The 21,796-nt window shown below is 39.9% G+C and overlaps 1 protein-coding gene across 1 annotated transcript; it reads left to right on the top strand.

Moving 5' to 3' along the window:
• Nucleotides 1–2,618: 2,618 nt before the first annotated feature.
• Nucleotides 2,619–12,773, top strand: slc6a1b (solute carrier family 6 member 1b). The gene is made up of 14 exons (XM_070843909.1): nucleotides 2,619–2,865; nucleotides 3,164–3,295; nucleotides 3,553–3,653; nucleotides 4,166–4,275; nucleotides 4,748–4,880; nucleotides 5,809–5,943; nucleotides 6,354–6,457; nucleotides 6,995–7,119; nucleotides 7,549–7,661; nucleotides 8,002–8,133; nucleotides 9,775–9,877; nucleotides 10,096–10,196; nucleotides 10,793–10,960; nucleotides 12,660–12,773. Exons 1-14 carry the CDS (start codon nucleotides 2,619–2,621, stop codon nucleotides 12,771–12,773), a joined length of 1,818 nt encoding a protein of 605 aa, XP_070700010.1.
• The last annotated feature ends 9,023 nt before the right edge of the window (nucleotides 12,774–21,796 follow it).

Here is a 21,796-nt window from a genome sequence, read left to right as displayed (position 1 = left end):
GACAGTTGGACATTTTTTTTATATTAACATTGGTTTAATCCTTACTTATTTTCACGACTCAAACTTTAACTGTTAAACCCTGTGAGAGTCTAATCTCCCAGCGAGACCCTCATAATTTATCTCGATGTGGGAGTTAAATTCTGCATTAAGACTGCTCATTTGGGATGTTCCACAAGGGTATTTCATTTTGGAAGACAGCGGGCTAAGAAGATTATAAGCACAGTTTTCAATTTATCTCACACACCCTGACTCCTTTTATTGGCTGGGACCCTCTTATCATGTTTTGCCAGGAGCCAGAGCAGTCATTGGCATCTTCCTCTGTATCTCCTGCTTTAGAGTGGCTGCATTTGATGCAAAATTGCACTATTTTTACTCATAGCGTGACCCCAGAATTCGGCTGGATGGAAAATAAGAAAATAGGAATAGTGAAGAAGTGTGCATCAGTGTTATTTATGGCAGCTTGATGGACTCTATTCATCTTTAGAGATAACGTACAGCAAAGGCAAATGGGGGATTCTTTCAAAAAAATGTTAAGTAACTCATCTTTATTATGCATCAACTGGTCCTTGAGTGAGTCAGGAAGGAAAAGAGCGGGAGAGAGAGAGAGAAAGGGAGAGAGAGAACTTGCCGATGTAAAAAAAACTGCAGGAGTAAGGATATAAAACCTTGAGACAAGAGGATGCTCCTCTCTCAAACCCGCTGCCATCTCAGTGGTGGAAATGTTGGAGTTGGGGAGGGTCGACTTTGAGGTGACATTGACGCTATGTAGATGAGTGTGAGGATCCTGCGCTCCATGTTACGTCCCTGTTCGCTTCAACTCAGACGGCGGCAGCTCCTTTCCCCGTCTTCTCTCCCCTCCTCTCTTTCAGCACCACTCCTTTCAGGACAGCACCTCGCTCTCAAAGACGCGTTTGTCCAGCATCCTCCCCCCTCAGGACCGTACATTTGCTCGCTGTGCTCGGATGCAAAGTTTTCACCTTGGTTTTATTCTAAAAGTGCAAGGAAGTAACTTTTTTTTTTTCCATTCGGATTTTTCCATCGAAGGAAAGAATCTGGCAAAGAATTTCATTGTAAGTATTCTGTCACACGGTGTGCATTTTACATAAATCAGGGGGAGATTTGCGTTTGTTGATACATTTGTGGACCTCTGGGGATTCGGCAAACGGAGATGAGCTGAATTTGGCAATGAGCACGGATGTGCGACTGCACTTCACTTGATGGCGGCGCAATAGACTTATCTCATGAGGGTCATTGTCGTATTTGTTCCTTCAGTCCTGCAGCCACATGTTTTAAAAATGTCAAATGTGAATGTGTGATGAGTGGGGAAAATGTACACATTTTTCTTAGTTTACTGAATCCCAATATGTCTTGAGGTCTCTTTGGAGTCAAGTGTTACGTGAACCTGGACTATTAACAGATTTTATATGAAATGCTCATTATTTAAAATACCTAAAGGACCATGTTGCCTCTTATTCGCACGCGAGGTGATGGAGAGCGCAGAGAGCGCGCCACGTTTCATTCGTTCAACTTGCACGAACAGATGTTTATTTTGCATTTTAATAAGTAGAAACTATCAAAAATAAATAACGCACAATTTTAAATGTAGAACTTTGCTGAAACGTACGCTGTTTAAAAACTGCTCTGCTATTTTTGTATTAATACTAACTAAGCTGAAAGTAAAATAGATATTAAATACTTTAATTCTGTCCTAAAGATATTTCATGAAATTGTCTATTCAAAAACTCCAGTGATTTACTAGCCTCTCCAGGTGATTCATTGCACATTATCGTTGCGTCTGACTCTTGAATGTGTTTAATTGTTCTTCTCTTGTACCGGAGCAGTAGGAAGTGAGCCATTGAATTTAGAGCGTAATGAATCAAGGACAAAAGCAGGGCTCTAAATTTCTGCTAACATGCATTCACTCCAGGCAATTAAAAGTGATTGCATGAGAAGTCTTTATTTCATCCCGTGGGGTTCACGGATCGTGGGGCACATTTTTTCTTTCCCCACCCCTGAAGAAATGTCATGTAATTAGTACTGATTCATGCATAATAATCGTGTAAAGTTATATTTTTCCAGACATATAAAACTTATTTTCAACAAAGAGCAGTACCATGTCACCTAAATAATCACTTTGGTCACATATTTAATATCAAAGTAAAAAAAAAAAACTATTCAATTAATGAGGAAAATCATTTCACTTTCATGGAACAGAATCATTGATATTTTTTTTTTTCAATAATTATAATATCTTAAATAATTAAGGCAGAATTACGCAAATTAATCCCTCATAATTAAGACCTGACATTCGACTTCAGAAATCACATCAAACAAGTAGATTTGCATGGACAACAGCAATGAAATGATATCACCTAGCTGATATCTTCAGTGAAATTTTAACTCTGTACATATTTCTCTATGCTTTCAGGGTCGCTGGACCGCTGCTGATCTGCCCCCTGCTTCTGATCCTGATCACTCTCATTAGCCCGATTATTCGCCTCCACTCGGCTGATATCTGGGAGCTAGGTGTACAGTACGGAGAAACTGCTGCCCGCCTGGACCTGTGCTGAAACCCCCTCCTCTCCACTGGTCAGGACTATCCGACACGCACAGTAACCATGGCCACCAACGGGACCAAAGCCTCGGACGGACACGTCTTAACGGAGACGGTGAACGACGCGCCCGCCACCACGCCAAACGACAAACCCAAAACCTTGGTGGTGAAAGTGCAGAAGACGAAAAATGAGACACCCGATAGAGAAACGTGGGCTGGGAAATTTGATTTTCTTCTCTCTTGTGTCGGATACGCAATCGGACTCGGAAATGTCTGGAGATTTCCTTATTTATGTGGAAAAAACGGAGGAGGTAATCAGGAATTCATGACATTTTTCCATTTATCCATACACCTAAAGGAGTGCAAAGGTCTCGACATGAAAGCCTGCCAGTTTGCTCCCGGAGGTTTTTAATCGAGATAAATCTAAAGTCTATTTCTCCTACATAAGCCGTGCGTAATTGCGCACAAACGAAGCCCTGCACCGTGATCTGGGGCGCAGTGTGAAACCAAATCCTCCTGTTGCCAAATATCTTGTCTGGATTATGATGAATGTTAATAGTTTATGATTCAGCCTCACTTACACACCTTTACCTCTCACCTCTCATTCAGGGGCCTTCTTGATTCCCTACTTTTTGACCCTCATATTTGCTGGCATGCCCCTGTTCTTTCTGGAGACGGCTCTTGGTCAGTATACTTCTATTGGAGGGCTCGGAGTGTGGAAGCTGGCCCCCATGTTCAAAGGTAAAAGATAACTTTACGTCATTCTTAAGGCCCTAAACTATGTTTTGTAAGTTAAATGGTTGCTTCATGAAACCCAGGTTGAGTAAAAGACAGGCCAAGTCAGAAATTGGGGCTCTTTGCAGTTACATAACAGGGAGCAAAGGTTCAGCCTCAGTAAATGACCAAATCTATCATAAATGTCTTGGACATATTATTATTATTCTCATTGTATTTCAGCACTATCAATATGTCACACCTGTACTCTCCTGTTGTTTCAGGTGTGGGTCTGGCTGCTGCTGTTCTGTCCTTCTGGCTAAATATCTATTACATTGTAATCATTGCCTGGGCTATTTACTATCTGTACAACTCCTTCACTACTGTGAGTATTTGATTTTTATTTTCAGATTTTTCCCTGAATAAAACAATGTAGTATATGATTTGAAAACCCTTTCCAATGTATGTGATAAAAAAGTCCCAAAGTAGTGATTCCTCACTTTAAAAAAATCTTTTCACACAAGTGCCCCTTTAAATCAGAACAAAGCACAGATTTTCTTCCTTTTTTTTTTGCCCAGGTTGTATTTTTTTACGTAGTAAGCCTTTTAGTTATGTGGCAGGTTCTGTTTGCCAGCACCTCTTATATAAGGGTGCACAGCCTTTAACAGGGTATGACATTTATTACTTCCTTTCCCACATAATTAGCGCCTTACACAAGGTATTGATAAATGCATTTGGCGATGAGGCATTCACTCTTCTAGGAAAAGCATGAAATCCCAATGAGTATCATGGTCTTGGCTGCTCGACAGCCAGAGAGAATGGGACTCAGCAGTGGCAGAGTGGTCCAAGTAAAAAGAGCTGTCTGTGTGATTTTTCTCTTTTTTCTTTAATTTTCAGGATCTGCCATGGCAGAGTTGTGGCAATCCTTGGAACACAGACCGCTGCTACACCAACTACACCATCGTAGACACCAGAAACCTGACCAGCGCAGTGGTGGAGTTCTGGGAGTAAGCTGGACATAAGAATCTGTTCAGATCAGAAGGATGCTGCTCTGCTGTGAACAGATTTAAGCTACACAGAAAGCTCATGGTCCCTACTGTGCAGAATGAAGATCAGGGTTGGAGTCTGATATGGACATGTGAATCTGAAGATCCACTGGTTCACCAATTCCTCAAGTATCCATCTGCCCAGAAAAAAGTCCATCTATAATAAAGGGCCTTACACAAACCTAAGAAAAAAAAATTATGTGTAAAATTATTGCGTGTAGACATGCATGCATGCAAGCATGACTTCCCTTGACTTGCGGCTCCTTGAAAAAGCTTTAGGGGTGAGAAAAGAAAGCCAGAGAGAGGAGTCTTTGTGAATATCCAGACATGTGTATGCATATTTGTGTGTGCACCCATGCGTGCTGCATGTACTGTATGAGATCAAGGATGCATTTGTGCGTTGTAGTAAGACCACTTTACTCCTCCCCTGCAGACGTAACATGCACCAGCTGACCGATGGTCTGGAGAAGCCTGGGGAGGTCAGGATCCCACTGGCTATTACACTCGCCATTGCATGGGTGCTCGTCTATTTCTGTATCTGGAAGGGGGTCGGTTGGACTGGCAAAGTAAGTAGAAGGAGAGGACAGAGGCAGAGACCAAACAAAATGGAAAAAACTAAATATGCATCATCCTAATACACAAGGTCATAGAATTGATACAATGACATGTTGGATTATGTTGAAGGGATTACATAACTTCACTTAACCCCCTATCCATCCAATCGGAATTTGTTTTATTTTCATACTGGTGAACGATGAGCTAAAATTCATACTTAAAGTTAAAATGTTTACATGATTTCATAAGGTTTACTGTCTTGTCGTTTTGTCGTGAAATATATAAAATAATATAAAACAATAATTTCACAACTTCTCAAGTTACGCAATACAGTGACATGGAGTATTCTGCCATTCCCTCTCTGCCAGTCTTGCCTTGAAAAGCAATGCAAGATTGTACATACAATTATCTTTAATCCATTTAATCAGTAACGCCACACAAAGGCCTAAAACTTGGCTGCTGTAAAGCCGTGCTCTGCCCATTGCGTGACAACATTGAATTTGTGATTTATCTTTGTTCCTCATTGATTTTTATACATAGCAGCGTCAATAACAGTATCTCTGCTGGTTCATTTCTTATTCAGTAGATTTTATCATGAATGATCTGAACTGTGTTGACTTTGATAGCACAGTGCAAAATTAGTTCAGATAAGGAGGGAAATGGAGCACTGGGAGTGTGCTGAACCCAGCCACAGTGGGGTCATCTTCCCTCTGGGGAATGGCTGACTAGGTCACTGTGCTGCACTGTGCTGTGGTGCCACAGCTCTGTAACTCTGCTCATGATAAGTTGAACAACCTTGCAGTTTTTACTTCTTTTACGGTTTTGTTGCTTTGCAAGACAAAAATTTCACATAAAGTAACCGACCGTGTGGATTAAAAAGTTAGTTTTGGCTTTGAAAGACATTATTCTTTTTTCTAACAATAACTCTGTGTCCTACAGGTGGTGTACTTCTCGGCCACGTACCCTTACTTTATGCTGTTCATCCTGTTTTGCCGTGGCGTCAGTCTACCTGGTGCATTTGATGGAATCCTCTTCTATATCACACCAAACTTTGAGAAACTTAAGGAGTCTGAGGTATGCTCTCTGCTCCCCTTGCTCTCTCACTCTACAAGCCTAGCTGTCTAAAAACTGTTCCTGTTCAGGATCACCAAAATCCCTCACTGGGATGTGTTTTGGCTTTTTGGGGCGCAGTGCTAAAAACTGTTTACTTGGATCACAACATATCAGATAGGACCGAGTATAACAAGACAGCATTTAAATGTTGCTATTACTTAGTGGTGTTGCCCAGTCGCTGCCATTACATCAACGGCTTCTATCATACATTTGTTTTGGGCTTAAAATGAAAAAAGAGGTCATATCACCAGTAAAACAAAGTGAATCCTGACCATTTTAAAACAATTATCTCTATTTATCATCATCTTTGCTCAAATTAAATGTCTACACCTGGTTATTTAACCCTCTTTTTTCTCATCTTTGTGTGTCAGGTGTGGCTGGATGCTGCCACTCAGATCTTCTTCTCCTATGGACTAGGATTAGGCTCTCTGATTGCTCTTGGCAGCTACAATCCCTTCAATAACAACATATACAGGTATGTGATTATAATATGTTATGTAAAATGTTGCATTTGCAGGTTAATCTTCCACGAGTTAAATATCTGTTGAAATGTTACTGTTTAGCACCGGTCACTCACACATCTTTTCTTAGTGAGACTGTGCAGATGTCTCTTCCTGGGATTATTTTTGGTTTCCTGGCAACATAGTGTGTGCCGTACCTTCTATTTTGGGACTATTTGAGCCTCCAGCTGTATCAGTCATTTCATTATTTTGGCTCTACCCTGTTTTACACTCATAGGCACAGACGCTTGGTTTTCCTCAGCCTCTGCTGCATTGTTGGGTAAACTCTGGTCTGCAGCCCAAATATGCACATCTATGGTTCCAACTATTTTGAAACTGCTGGAGCTCACAGTCAAGTCAATATAAATGTACTCAGTTGCTGTGCCACCGCACGATGCAAAATGGCTCTCCGTCGTCCCTTCCCCCATGACTCTCGACAATGTGTGACGGGTTGATAAGGAATTGATACAGGCATGACAATGGCTGCCTTGTGCTTTGTTTCTCCCCTACAGAGACTCTATCATTGTCTGCTGCATCAACTCCTTCACCAGCATGTTTGCTGGCTTTGTCATCTTCTCCATCGTGGGATTCATGGCCAGTGTAACAAAGAGGCCCATCGCTGATGTGGCAGCCTCAGGTAATTGCAATCAATGTTGAAACTCGATAGTGACAATAGGCACAGGCAAGATATACTTGCAACTGTGCAAAATTTAGCCCTTGAAATTGCTAGATATTATTCTTTCAGTTAGAAAGGGAAGACTTTAGCTTGACACTATATGTCCGTTCTGATTTATGGGGTTATGAGAAAGAAGAATGGCTCAGAGATTTTGCAAAACTGTCCTTTGTAAATAGTCAAGTTTGACATTCAGCACTCACACTTATTGCTTTCAAGGACCCTCTGGATTTGAAATCTTATTGTTTAATCTTGTATTACAGTTACTTTCTTTGTGAATGAGTCTGTGTTTTTACAAATGGCATATGTTTGGATGAACATAACCTTTTTACTTCTCTCTCATCTTTAATTAGCGTCAGCATCACTATGTCAATAATATTTGTCCTTTGTCAGGACCTGGCCTGGCATTTTTGGCTTATCCTGAGGCCGTCACCCAGCTGCCTATCTCTCCTCTCTGGGCCATACTCTTTTTCTCCATGCTGCTGATGCTGGGAATCGACAGCCAGGTAAAAATGACCAAACAAAAATGGCTTCAGCTGGGACCATTATTCATAAAGCAAAGTGCTAAATGTCACACCTTCTGTCAAGGAATGTTCTGACAAATAAAAGTAAAAATGAAAAAAATGAGTAGAAATTCTTGTTTAAGGCCAAGATTCTATTGTTAAAGGGTGGAAACCTTCACAATGTGTCACTATCATGTGAAAATGTCATTATAACATAATGTAATATTTCTTAATGTCCATCCTAGAAAGTTAGTTCCAAACTTTAGAGACTAACCTAATGTATTTATTGTGGTAACAGTGTGTTACGTAACACAGTTTTGACATGACTCTGCAATCTCTCCAGTTCTGCACTGTAGAAGGCTTCATCACTGCACTGGTTGATGAATTCCCTCATATTCTCCGGAAACGCAGAGAGATCTTCATCGCAGTCGTCTGCCTTGTTTCTTACATCATCGGACTGTCAAACATCACACAGGTAAACACTTCTTTCTCACTGAATAATCTTAGAGCCATTTCTGGGCTAGCTCAAAAACACTCACAACAGCTTCTGACTGAATGAAAAGGTGGATACCTGCACAAGCCCAAAAAATTCACCTTTAATGGTTGAATACTGCGACATGCCTTTGTTATTTTATATCTTACACTTGACTTATGCATTGTCACAGGGTCATTTTTCACAGACTTGTAAGCATCCCAGTGGACACCAGTGGTGTGACCTCAGCAGCTGAACCAGTAAATTGCAACAATGTTAGCTTAACTCATTACAAAGGTCATGGGGTCATGCTCCCTCTGAGACTGTAGTCCCTAGACAAAATGGTGCAGGTTGGTTTGTCTGTCCATCGGTCCGTCTGTTGAAACCTTAGGTCAGATTGCCATGAAAAGTTGTGTTTTTATTGAAACAATGATTCAGTATGATTGTGGGAACCAGCTGCCATATTGTCCACTGTCACCATCAGGCCAAAATCTGTCCTCAACCAATATTTTGGTTTATGACACAGAATCTTTAAAGGATTTATTTCCATGAAATTTTGTGTAGATTCACAGAGGATCAATCCTAATACTTTTCTGACCCCCCGACCTTTCTGCTAGCACCACCAATATGCGACAGTTTCCATTTAACTGAAAGTTATCATAGTCTGAGGGGCCACTTGTTGTGAACGTGTGTATGAACTGTTGTGAACCATTTGTGCACACAGTTCCTCTAGAACCTATCTGAGGTCAAAATGCCACAAAACACCTGATTTCCATGGAAAATGCTGAGCACAGCCAATGTCCTGTTTTGAGAATGTTTTCGATGACAAAGGTGGTGCTTCTCCTCTAACACCACCCTCAGGACATGCTTCACCTTTCTAGACCCATTATCCAATCATGAGTATGGTTTTTGCTCTCACCATGAACTGTCTTAGTTTTTTTCAACGTTATTCAGAACACCCCCACTACAAAATTTCTACTGGCTACTGCTGCACAGTTTACAAGTTTTTGTGAAACAAAAGTAAAATATAAAAACAGTAAGTGACAGAGTCAAAAGTTAGCAAAAAGTCAGCAAAGATGCTTCTGTGCCTGCCTACTTGTGAGCTAAAAATGACAGAATCACTGCAGGCCAAGGTCATGTTTCCCAGTGACACTCGAAACCCTGCATTGTCCCTCTACTTCTGCCAAACTGGATTTCCATCATACCAAATGCTCAGCCATGTTAGGATGAGGCAGTTACCCTAATCGCTGCTCCAGGGAGTATAAAATATATCAAGCTTCACAGGGTAGGAGCAGGTCCCTTTGAGCTGGTCTCCATAATGCCCCGATGGCTGCGAGAGATTGTGGACAGATATGAAATGTTTCAAGGAGATGCTTGATCTGCTTTGGTCTGTCTGTGCTGCACATTTCTAGTACCACAGTTTCCACTTGGAAGTCTTAGCACCAATTCTGTTCATGCCAATGAGACGCCACTAACTCTCACCAGCCACACTCGCTAGTGCCGTCGCCCTTGATGTTATTCCACTTGACCGATTTAGTGCTGTCCTGCACGTCCAATGCTATAATTGCTTCTTCAATGTTCTCCCCTTTGCCTTCATCTGTCTCATTTTTCTTCCTTTTGTTTTCTGCTTCTCCCCCTTTTCAGGGTGGACTGTACGTGTTCAAGCTATTTGACTACTACTCAGCGAGTGGGATGTGCCTGCTCTTCCTGGTCTTTTTTGAGTGCATCTCAATTTCATGGTTTTATGGTGAGCCACCGTTATGTACCAGTTACCTTCTTACTGCGTGTTTTTCCATTTGAAAATATGACTACACATTTCTATCTTTTGTTGCTGACTCATTGGGAGCAAAAAATCTAAAGATCTACAATCCAGACATATCTGAGATCATGAACTATGGATTGCATCTATATTCACAGACCACAATTACTACAACTGTATTCATCATTCTTTATCTATGGCTCCAGGTGTGAACAAATTCTATGACAACATTGAGGAAATGGTTGGCTACAGGCCCTGTCTGTGGTGGAAGGCCTGCTGGGTAGTTTTCACTCCGCTCATTGTGGCTGTAAGTGTTATCTATGGTTAACATGCAGTATTTAATCAACAGTGTTCCAGACACCAACAGGGGAAATTACACCCCATTGATGGCAATATTTAGGCTCATATATAGGCTTTTTATGCTTACTTAGGTTTGTCCCAGGTAAAACTATGTACTGAGACTGACTGCTGCAAAACTATGCTGTCGTTGTTCTTATCTCTTTAGCCTGATTGTTGTGTGCATGAAACCAAAATGAGTCTTAATTACTTTCTTTCACACTATTTAATTACTTTTATTTGATGTAATGATCAGCTGTATTAACTGTTCGTGCTCCAAACTTATTAGCATTATTATCTCAGCAAACCTTCTACTTTACTGAGTGTGCCTGATGTGGCCAAGGATCATCTCAGGCCAAGAACAAGCTTTACTGCAGCATTTCTTCATGTTTAGATACTAAGATTTAATATATATTTAAGTCAAAATAATTGGTGCATGTGCAGTGGATTTGAAAAATGTCATCTTGGTTTAAAGGATTCCAGTTCTGCAGTTTTATTTGCATTCACAATGCCTGTGAGCATGATAATGAAGGTGCTGAGATCGATTTTCTTGTTCCTCCTGTCCAGGGAGTCTTCTTGTTCAGTGCAGTGCAGATGGTTCCCCTGACCATGGGTGATTATGTGTTCCCTGCCTGGGGCCAGGGGGTGGGCTGGTGCATGGCCCTCTCCTCCATGACCCTCATCCCTGGCTACATGGGCTACATGTTCCTCACACTCAAAGGCACATACAAAGAGGTAAGATCAATGTAGATTCAGTCTAAAAGTTAACTTAAATAAGACAATTTCACCTGTGTTTAGCTGTAATTGCTCATGAGCATTATACCGCACATAATAAATTCACTGTTCTTACAAAGAGTTACCAGATGCTTTGCTAAACAAACATTTACACATATGTACAGTTTACTTGTATATAAATTCCAAGAGTTGTGGTTAGTGTAATGCAAATGCGATAGCCGGAGATTTCCCAGAACATATGCATCGATTTATCCACTTCTGAGCATTGCACACATCTATTAGCTGGTTTGAATTTTAATCTGCAGTCAGCAGCGAGGCAGGCTCCATGTTGAGTTTCAAGTGGATTACTTGGTATGCAAGATTTTTGGCTCAAATATATTCTTGCATACTGTATGATAGACAAATCCAACACAGGAACACAGTGGTGTATTTAGAGGGTGCTGATGTCTTGTGAGGATAATGTAATGTAAATGCGACACATGAGCCTTGAGGATTTTACAGAGGAGATCAGTTTTAACCATGAAGGGAAATTTGAATGAACATTTAAGGTCACCATGTAGATTTTTACAGACAGCGTGGCTCAAATGTTTACCAATTTACATAATGGCTGGCAAAGAAAGTGGCTGAAATGTAATTTAGCAGCAAAAAGACTCTTCACAATGGATGTTAAAATGCTCAGCTTAGCTCAGTGTGATTTTGCTCTGTGCATTATAACTGTACTGTGATTTGATGTTTTTGTAATGAGCAAACACATAGGCATACTGGGTAAAGACGTGATAAATTGCCAAGAAGAGTAGAACAGTGATAAAAGGATTAGTAAAATAGAGTTTCTAATTAGTTCTGTTAAACCATTTTAGATTAATTTTTGCTGTACCAGCCACTGAGGTCTCAGTAAATTACGTTCATTGGTATGCAGCAGAATGTTACACTGTATTTTTGGCAGATAATACATTTTCCGGCATGCCATTTACACGAAGGGCTTTTTGATTTGCAGTCATTCACAATGCGCTGATAATAACCTTACATCTATACAGTGCTTAGTGACAGATATAGCTTTATAGCCACTATAGAGAGAATAAATGGGCCATAATTGCAGGCAGTGCAACAGAGGCGTCTGTCAGAGGCGATGTGCAGGTGTCAGATCCTGCAGTACCAGCTGATGACTGATTGTCTAATTGTAGCAATCAGCCAGCTGATTAGTGCTCTGCACCCAGGCGGACACTTAGTTTCACAAACACTCTACATAAATGCAGACTGTGCCGCAGAGCCCAGGTCCAACATTACCTGTAGTTTAGAACATTTGGAAGATTTACCAAGTCTGGGATGATTTGATTTAGTTTTGTGGGCTCAGTAAATGAGGTCCACAAGCCATTTGTTAGCGTCATGGATTGTTAGTCTCATTTCCCATATATCTGTAACCATATATCACATCAGGGAAAATGCATAAATGTCTTTTCTGAGAGTATCTTGTAGAATGTGTGCACTCCAAGCCTGGGGCTGTGCATTCATCAAGCTCACAGCTGTATAGCTGGTGTGGTTTGTTACAGCTCACGGGTTTGATCACAAACTTTGCAGCTGTTTGGTCCCTACTAATGGTATAATGGTACAATTTCCCGCTGTAATTTCGACACAATCACTGCATTTTCAGCTGTGTGATATCGTCGGTGTTACTACTCTTCTCTGCGCTTCTCCCTTTCAGCGTCTGCGGATGATGATCAAGCCTTTGGTACTAGTGAGGGCTCAGGAAAACGGCCCGGACCAGCAGACAGAAAACCAGAGTCAGAACCCCACCAACGAGGAAGCTTACATCTAGAAACTTCTGCCTGTCTCTCTGTCTTGACGGCCAGACTGGCAATCTACACAGAAGAAACGTAATCAAGGTTGGGAACGATCACCAGACTTCCATGTCTGCTTTTATTCACCTACCTCCTGGGGACACGTGAGACCAACCTGATTACACAGTTATTTTTAGGGGTTTTTCTGTTTGTTTATTTGTATGATACAGAGTTATAAAACTTACGAGAAAAAAGAAACTACCCAGCAAAATTGTTGTGATATTATGAATTTCATTATGCAAAAAAGTTAGTCTTTTTAGAAAAGGAAATGTGACTTAGGAAATTACTGTATATTGAATATATAATTTAAATTTGGAGGCCCACGTTGATTCAATAGTATTGTGCTGCTTTGAGGATATTAATTAATCTACTAAACTGCAATTACTGTACAAAGAAAAATACTGGTTAAATGCATTTTGCTTGTACATGAAATAAATCCATTAAAATGAATGCAGTGTAGTAGGTGGAAAAAAATGCAATTTGAAAGTTTGTAAAGTGAAAATTGAATATTGACCAATTTAAGGCAAAGACAATATGGGAATGTGCAACAGGTAAGGCCAAATCTGTTTGTATATGTAAAATATAATTTAGTCAGACTATCACACCCTTGCGGGATCCTGCAGTTCACCTGAAATGTTTACCACGTGTGTCTGGGGCTACCTTTGAAAAGCACAAGTACAGTATGAAAATTTTGAAGCGTCCAACTTCTTTTTGGCTCGGTTGAAACTTGTGACAACAGCAAAAATAACTTACATAGGATACATAGCAAGAGACTGTTATAATTGTTTCTTTGTTTTCTAAAGAACAATAACTTTGTATGTTGTCTGAATCCTTTTTGTAGAATCATTTTTAGGTCGTTTTCTATATGTGAGAGTGAGAAGGACCAAAATCATACTCAAGTTTGAAAGATTGGTGCAGACATCTGACTCGCTAATATATGTATGGATAAAATCAAGCATCCCTTTTTGTCTCTGCAAAGAGCAACAGGGCACAGTAGTAGAGACAGCCTCTGCCTACAAGCACAATTTGGATCTGTGAACTACCACCCAAATGATACAGGTGTAGCAAATACAGAAATCACACATTTGTACTGTGCACATTATATTTCTGCCTGAGATCATTTGGAAAATGTAGATTTTCCTTCTCCTGACAACCAGTTAAGTGGAAAGATAGAGTTGTGTTGCAATAAGCCAATGCTAATTCTGATCTATATATTAAACTGTGAGAATGAATAAGCTGTATGATGGATTTCTATGATAGCTGCCACTATTCTGACTGGAACCGTTTACTTGTGTATCTACACAGTAACCCACTTCTCAGGAACAAAGGTGGACGTGACCAAATTCTCTCAGATACTACCATTATACACTGAAACAATTAATGCAGTATTATTTTTTTTTAAAAAACATGCCCTCAACCATCATCAGATTTGTGCCATTTTCTTCAATTAATTCAATGTGCTACCATAAGAAGCACCAAAACATGAACACACAAATCAGTATAAGACTCAACGTAATGTACATACTGAGGCACACCCGAAAGCTGATCCAAATTGTTGTCATCATTTCTTGATAGCCGTCATTCGGTCATCTTAATAGAAACCATGATGTGTCTCTATCCTGCGATCAGTGCAGATTTCCAATATCAGACTAGGAGAGAGAAACTTTGGCTCAGTCAGAGGACAACTCCGGCAAAAGGACTGTTAACACAACAGGACATAGCCAGATGCTACATAGGCCAACACCACTGAAACTACTAAAGAAAAACCTATTATTACATATCAAGTTTGCTCTGCAATATAAAAGTGTATGTAGAAGCTGACTTTGTGGCAGACCACAGATACAACTGTATTACTATGATGGAGGATCAAGAAAATTTGCTTCTGTGGCAGCTACATGCGACAGGAATCAGGTTGAATCAGTCCCGTTTATTTTCTTTTACTTATGTTTTTTGTCCTCAAAGATATGTGAATTAAAATGTGCAATGACAAAGGGTTCCGTGAATTTTGTATAAAGTTACCATACTGCAGTTTTCTCTCTTGAATGATGTTGTAAACTGGACTGTGTAATACATGTATCTGTGAATGTCCGTACAACCTGAGTTTTTCATTTCTTTTGTCTAAATGTTGAACAAAAAATGTGATATTATTTGCTGTTTTCTGCAATAATATTATTATCTCAGAAACTGAAGCACATATCTCTCTCAACTGTAAAAAATTATAATTACAATAACAGAATAGAGTAATAATAAAGATGATAATAATAACAATAATAAAGATAATGTAATAGAAATGTCTAGTCAGAGAATATTGTTTTGTATATTTCTAGCTGTTTCATGGGCCTAATGTAAAATATTCTATGTAAAAAATATAATAAGTGTCTTTAGATGGTGTTATATGAAAAAGCATGATTGCAATATATGTTATCTGCAAAAATAAATAAAGACCTATAGATTATAATGACTGTGTCATGTAATATTTCTGTTGGGAAAGTAGGTAATATTTGTGTCCATTGCAGTTTCGCCAGATGGAAAATGTTAAACTATTGTTTAAAATTATCGACAATTGGAGAAAATTATGGTACGCAAGTCATAACCATGAGAATAAATAGGCAGAAATGTATCATTTAAATTTCTAAGCAAGCTACCGCAACTATGATGCATGTGTCCATCAGTCTGAAAATCTTTGCCCTAGCCTGCTGTTAGAGCATTAAACTACAAGACAGCACAACTGGAAGCCTGTTCATATTCTGCATAACAGTTACGGCTATAAGTTAAGCTAATCAAATAAACGACTGGGCTTTCTGGTGCATTCAGAACAAATTGACTTGAACAAAGCTCACCTCAGTGAGAAAGTTCAAGCTCCGGGTCTGAGTCTGAGTCTGTGGCTTCTACTTCTTCTGCCACTGAGGCAAATGCTGATGGAGCAGTCCTCCTACAGTGGATGTCAAGGAGCACCGCATAGTGTGCTACATCCACCTGCTCTCTCCCAGTCTGATGTGCACTTTTAAGTACAGAGGTGAAAATTGTCGTATAAATACGATAGGTAACATACATCGAGAAAAGCTGATCCGTTCAGTTTTAAGTGCGTACAAAGAGGACTTTTTTCCACAGGCCAATGGTAAACATACATAATAGGTTAACTGGGCAGAGTACAAGCACTACTTTTGTTTTGTTAAATGGATGTGGCTCTTTGAATACCTACAAGCGCTGACTTAAAAGGCATGGAAATGCTTTTCAAATATGTTTTCTGCATTGTTGAGTGAGATAGTTTTGGGATGACACTGACCTCTTTAGTGTTTTGCTAAAGCTCGATTTATTACATAAATGGAATGGAAGTGCAATCAGCTCCATCACCACAAGAGATGCCCCCTGTAAACAATGCTGATGCAGTAGTTTCTGACAAAATGGTTCTTGTCACAGCAATATCCCCGTGACACCTGCACTGAGACCTGTGCCAGCACAAACACTATAGCTCTCCTGGCTGACAGCCAATCCCCCCTGGTCACAATGCATCATCCATTCCTCTGCTATTATGAAGCAGTTAGCCTACATTTGGTATAATCCAAATAGCCAACAATCATCACAAAATGCACAGTGAGAAAGAATATATGTGGACATGTTTATTTCAAACAAGTTATGAAAGAGGGACAATGAAATCAGAAGCTTGGTGTTCCACATGAGATAGAGAAAAGCTTGAATTAAATAATATCTTTAAATTACATGTGCAGCTTAGTTGTGTGATTGTGAGAGGGAAGCACAGTAATGTTGAAATATGCTGAGTTTTGTTTTTCTCAATATAAATCTATTCTTGTTTTTATCTTATTCATACATATCAAAGTACATTTCCTCTAGTAATTCTATATGTGCTTGTAGCACCTTTATGTTTTCAGTGATGTTGAAATTGGAGCGAATACGACTTATGAACAAACAATGCTGTCGACACTGTTAACAATAGTGTCTATGGCAAATGATGTGGTCTGACTACGCACCCAGGTAAACTACAGGCCTCAGTATGCTTCAAATGAATGTAACACTGTTAATACTTGAAACACTTAACACAAATGAGAATATTTTAATTCTCATTCTGGTGCATACACACCATCAAGGTCTTGTCCAGTTTTGCTGACACCTTGAATACCTGTATTCATTCTACTATTGTGTTTTGTAAGTTTACTGTCTCTTTATCTAGGTAGCAGTGGCAGTCAGACAGCAGTCACAGAACATATCTGAACTTGTGATGTGATTGCAGGATAAACTTAAAGGAATTTAAATTCAGTCTCCAAAAGGATACACCAAGCTCAGTTAGTGGGGATAAGGGACTGACAATACAAAAGCACTCCCCAGGCTTCGGTATGCTTCAAACAAATGACGGGCTTGTTACTGTAAAACTTAGAACACTAATTAAAAAGCATTTTTTATCTCATCCACACACACTAAGGCCACATCACTTCAGTCCCCCCAGGGCATCAAACATCTAGCACATTGTTCTGTGTAATATTTTTGTTTCTTTACAGATTTACTTTGCCTCACTGTTTGTATGGCTCGTTCTCCTTGTACATCTAGTAGGACATCTTATAAGTCTTTTGTCTCTTTTTCGAGCAACAATTGCCTTCAGACAACTTTAATGGACCAGATGTAAATATCTGATGTGAATGCATTATATATACTGAGCTGGTATTTGATGTCTAAGCTGTAACCTTGTTATTCCCCCAAGGGGTACAACAAATGCAACACAACAGAGATTGGGGAGTGGCAATTATAACATTAGCCACAGGCAAACAAAAGTCTTCAGTGTGCCTCAAACTAAGCGCTTGTCAAATAGTCAAACAGCATCTGAAACTCCCTCCTCAACTGCAGAATTGCAGCAAAGTTTCCAAAACAGACAAGGCCTCTTTATACATCGGCTGCGTGTGAGGAGGTATGAAAGTAGGCAGAGTTTAAATGTCTTTGGCTATTTGCACACTGAAAAGTTTAAACGTTTGCTAAGTTTCCCAAGCAGCCACTTTACTGTACTTACGTAAACTATTTAGTTTGATAACCCTGGGAAAGCATTTTAGTTTGGACCGACGGAAACGGAGACTACTGAAAACGGTGATGCATTCATGTTTGTCTTATCAGTCAAATAGTCGTCAGTCTAAGCAAAGGAATATCTGATATCATTTTTTCATCATTGCAGGTCTTCCTTTGTAATATTTTCTGTAAGCAAACAACCTACCACAGAGTAGACTATCTGCTTCCTGTTGACGCTAGCATGCGCATGACCAGTGCACATGAATGGTGATGTAAGTGGGGCTGATTAAATACTGTAAAAAGTAGCAGCTGAAGTAGCAGTATCATCAGGCGACTGCAGGTGAACTGTGCAGCATCAGGCGTGGCAAATCAAAAGACTCAGCAGAGCAATGACAACTTGAATACTTAAGTGCTCTAATGTAGGCTGCAATGGATATGATGTAGCAAGAGCTATGTCTTCCTGTCTTCCTGAACTAATTCACGGGCTTTGCACCATTTCGGTGAGCTTAATCACGTGGAACAGATTATTACGTGAATGCAGAGTATGTATAGAGTCTATAACTGGCATCTCGGCTCTGACATCATCTTTCCTTGCAAGCATATGCAAGCTCAGCACAGCAGAGATTGGGAAGTGATGATAATAGCATCCCTTCGAAAGCCAAACATCACATATCATGTGGAAGCTTCTATATGTGTCGGCACAACTGTTGCAGCCATTTGCCTGATTATCACCTCAGTCCACATATCTAGTGAGAATTAGTGCTAGTTTAGATGTACACATCCATCAGGCACCAGCTATCAGAAGTCTGGTCTTCTGTAGGAGGACCTCAGAAAATGCGGGAAAGAACTGAGAACTGAGATAAATATTCTAAACCTAGCTATCAAGTACAAGAACAAGGGATCAGGTTTAGTTTGAATACCGTAAACATAATAATTTGATCATGTGAAACATTATATGATACTGTTTATTACCATATTTCCGGTTGTTCAAAAATACACAAACTGAGAAATCTTAAATTCATGTCTGTTTGGTGCCACAAGGAACAGTAGTGTGCTTGCTCAGATCAATGTCTCCGGTGTGTCTCAGGTGTTTGCCTGTAATCATCTCTTTGTTTTACTAGTTATTAATTCATAAGCATTGAAAACCAGTAGTGCAAGTTATTGGATGGTGTGTCTGTGCATTAGTGCTTGTGTGTGTGAGAGAGAAATTTAGAAACAGAGAGAAGGTGATTTTATACCTGGTCAGACACATCGTCACTCGTACTTTCGTGCGATGACTGTGTGCGTATGTGCATGTGTGAGTTTTGTGCATGCATGCATGTGATTCAGCGTGTCCTTGTGAGTATGCATTTATATATATATAAGTCTGTGTCTGCTCATCTAAGCGTGTAGCGGTAGTAGAAGTGTTAGTTGTGGTGATGACACAGACATGAGCGGAGCAGCTCTGACAGCTCCAGTCTAGCAGAGGTAGTAGCAGCTCAGAAGTCAGCTCCAGGGCCTCAACAACACAAACACTGTGGAAATGGTAATCTGTTTTCCCTCCCTTCCAGCTTGGCCAAGTTTCCCAGTAGCAATGCACACTCTCCAACTGCATCACAATCATTGGGTGCTGACATGCACAGCACGATGGGGGGAAAAAAGAGAAAAATACTCTTCTTATAGCTGCAAGGCTGTATTTTCCCACTGTTGTTTTCTGTGAAAAGTGTAGTGTGTTTATGCAATTGACTTTGCAATAGAAGACAGCATTGAATGGATATATTAATGGGAGTTTGGGAGTAAAATATCAGCAAGTCTACCCATAGCTTATAAAAAATAATAATTGTAGTAATACCATGTGGACATTTTTTAGAGGTTATTTTAAGACTTCACTGCATGAATCAGACTTCAACACGGACGATCACTGTTAATTTCCTGCTTTCCAATTGAAAGTCAACACTTCTTTTTAAACATTAGCACGATTGTTTCTTAACTCTAACCAAGTGGTTGGTATTCTCACCATGGAAGTTCCCCTAATTTTGACAAAGTATTCATTTTAACCCAGATAACGATAGTTACAAAGAGGTTACAACAATCAAAAACCATGACCCTTCCTTAAAGCTAATCTAGTTGCTTTATGCCTAAACCTAACCAAACCATTACAATGTAATATCATAAAATAGATTCATTTCACAACAGTTTTGGAGGGCACGGGCTCATGATCGTCCTGCTTTAGAAAAATGTTTGCATTTGTCATTCAAGAGGGCATTGACAAATGACGCAACAGAGTCTGCAGTATCACACACAACCTAAAGTTTTAAAGGCTGTCTGGTGTACACTGCTCTGCCTTTCCTTCACCTAGGGTCACTTTTTCTCCAGCTGACCAAAGCTGAATCAGAACATTAGTGAGCCTTCATGGCTTTCCCTTCATTCACCTTTACAACAGGCTACTGATAGCATATCTGCTCCCAGCAGACTAAGAGACAGACAGGCAGTGGGAGAGGCAAATGCCCTTATCACTGCCTGCCATATGATGGGATTAGCTTGAGTGTTGTCTAACAAAGCATTAATGAGTAGTTTTAATTGCCTGCACGGCATACCCTGCCAAGCCCTGTTTGAATTACACACACACGCACACACGCACACATGCACACACACACACACACAAACACAAACACAAACACAAAACAACACAAGGTTAAGACGCATATTTGTCCCATCTGAAATGGCGTCCAAGTGATACAGAATTTGTATTCATCACTGGAGTACAAACAAACCATTATTGCTGTCATTCCAACACATTGGTGTACAATGTGACAGAGAAAATAAGGTCTGAAGATGTTCATTTCACTTTAACCTCCATTCACTCCCTCACACAATACAGACTTAATTGAAATCAATAAAACGCTTTTGATTATCTTGTGGTGCCATATTACAGTGAAGCCTCAGTGTAGCCACAGGGCTTCAGCACTGCTGTCACCTGAAAACCACTCTGATTACAGCAGGACGGAGGCAGAATTCTTCCATTTGATTTACAATTTTATACAAAATATTATTCAAAAATACAATTCTGAAGAAATGCCAGCCATGTCTGATGGGCAATTGGAATCTTTATCAGTTTGTGATGAGAGGACCTTTTGCCCACACTGGATCTGTAAACATCGTATAACATCGTAAAACATGAATCTGTATGTGCTTATCATTCTACTTAACATCTATACAGTCTGCACTGTCAGCTGAATGACATAATAGTCCACAGAAAATATTGCATTTCTGTTTTTATATTATTGAGCAAACCTTTTCTGTACATTTTGGATTGTTTGGCCAACCAGACTTTACTGTCATAATAATTGTTAGTAATAGTAGTAGTATTAGTAGTAGTATCACATATTTACCCCAGAATTACTACACTTATTGGATTAAACATCAGAATCAGGATTAATGCTGCATTAGGCAGACAGTAGATGACAAACCAGTGGACAAGAGCAGAAAGGTAGATTTAAATCTAGAGAATGGTTGACCAAAGTTAAAATATTTAAATGTTTTATCATCTACTGCGACAGAATGTCATTAGCTATTTCTCAACAATCAAAGTGTTGCACTGAACTACACTGTTTAACATGCTAGTCATGCAATGAAAAGCTGAATCCAGTTGTATGATCTCAGGTAGCAAGTTTTAACAGAGCAAGACATTGAAATTTGCATGCACTGTAGTTAAACAGGACAAACCTTATAGCTATATACCTGTTTTAAGACAGCATTTTTGGCTTGTCAAACTGTTCAGGAGACAGAGTTGAAGGATGTGGAACCAGTCACCGTGATACAATCACCTGGAATGGTCAGCCACCGACGTGCTCCACTAACCATGCTAATAATTAAGCAGATGGTAGCAAACTATGCTGCTGGTCGTACTGCACAGCACAAGAAGACACAGCATGTCTTGGTAACAGCATAGGCCACACACTGACCCAGGAAAATTCCAAAAGTATCCCACACCGTTCAATCAACACAAGGC

Source organism: Pempheris klunzingeri, chromosome 2, assembly GCF_042242105.1.
Source record: "Pempheris klunzingeri isolate RE-2024b chromosome 2, fPemKlu1.hap1, whole genome shotgun sequence".
Lineage (NCBI taxonomy): Eukaryota > Metazoa > Chordata > Actinopteri > Acropomatiformes > Pempheridae > Pempheris > Pempheris klunzingeri.
Note: the sequence above shows the minus strand (reverse complement) of the source record. Positions and strands in the feature narration are given on the sequence as shown.

Coding starts and splice junctions, on each gene's coding strand:
- slc6a1b (XM_070843909.1), top strand. CDS start 2,619: ATGGCCACCAACGGGACCAAAGCCTCGGACGGACACGTCTTAACGGAG. Junction 4,881..5,808: donor GGGTCGGTTGGACTGGCAAA/GTAAGTAGAAGG, acceptor TGTGTCCTACAG/GTGGTGTACTTCTCGGCCAC. Junction 6,458..6,994: donor TTCAATAACAACATATACAG/GTATGTGATTAT, acceptor TCTCCCCTACAG/AGACTCTATCATTGTCTGCT.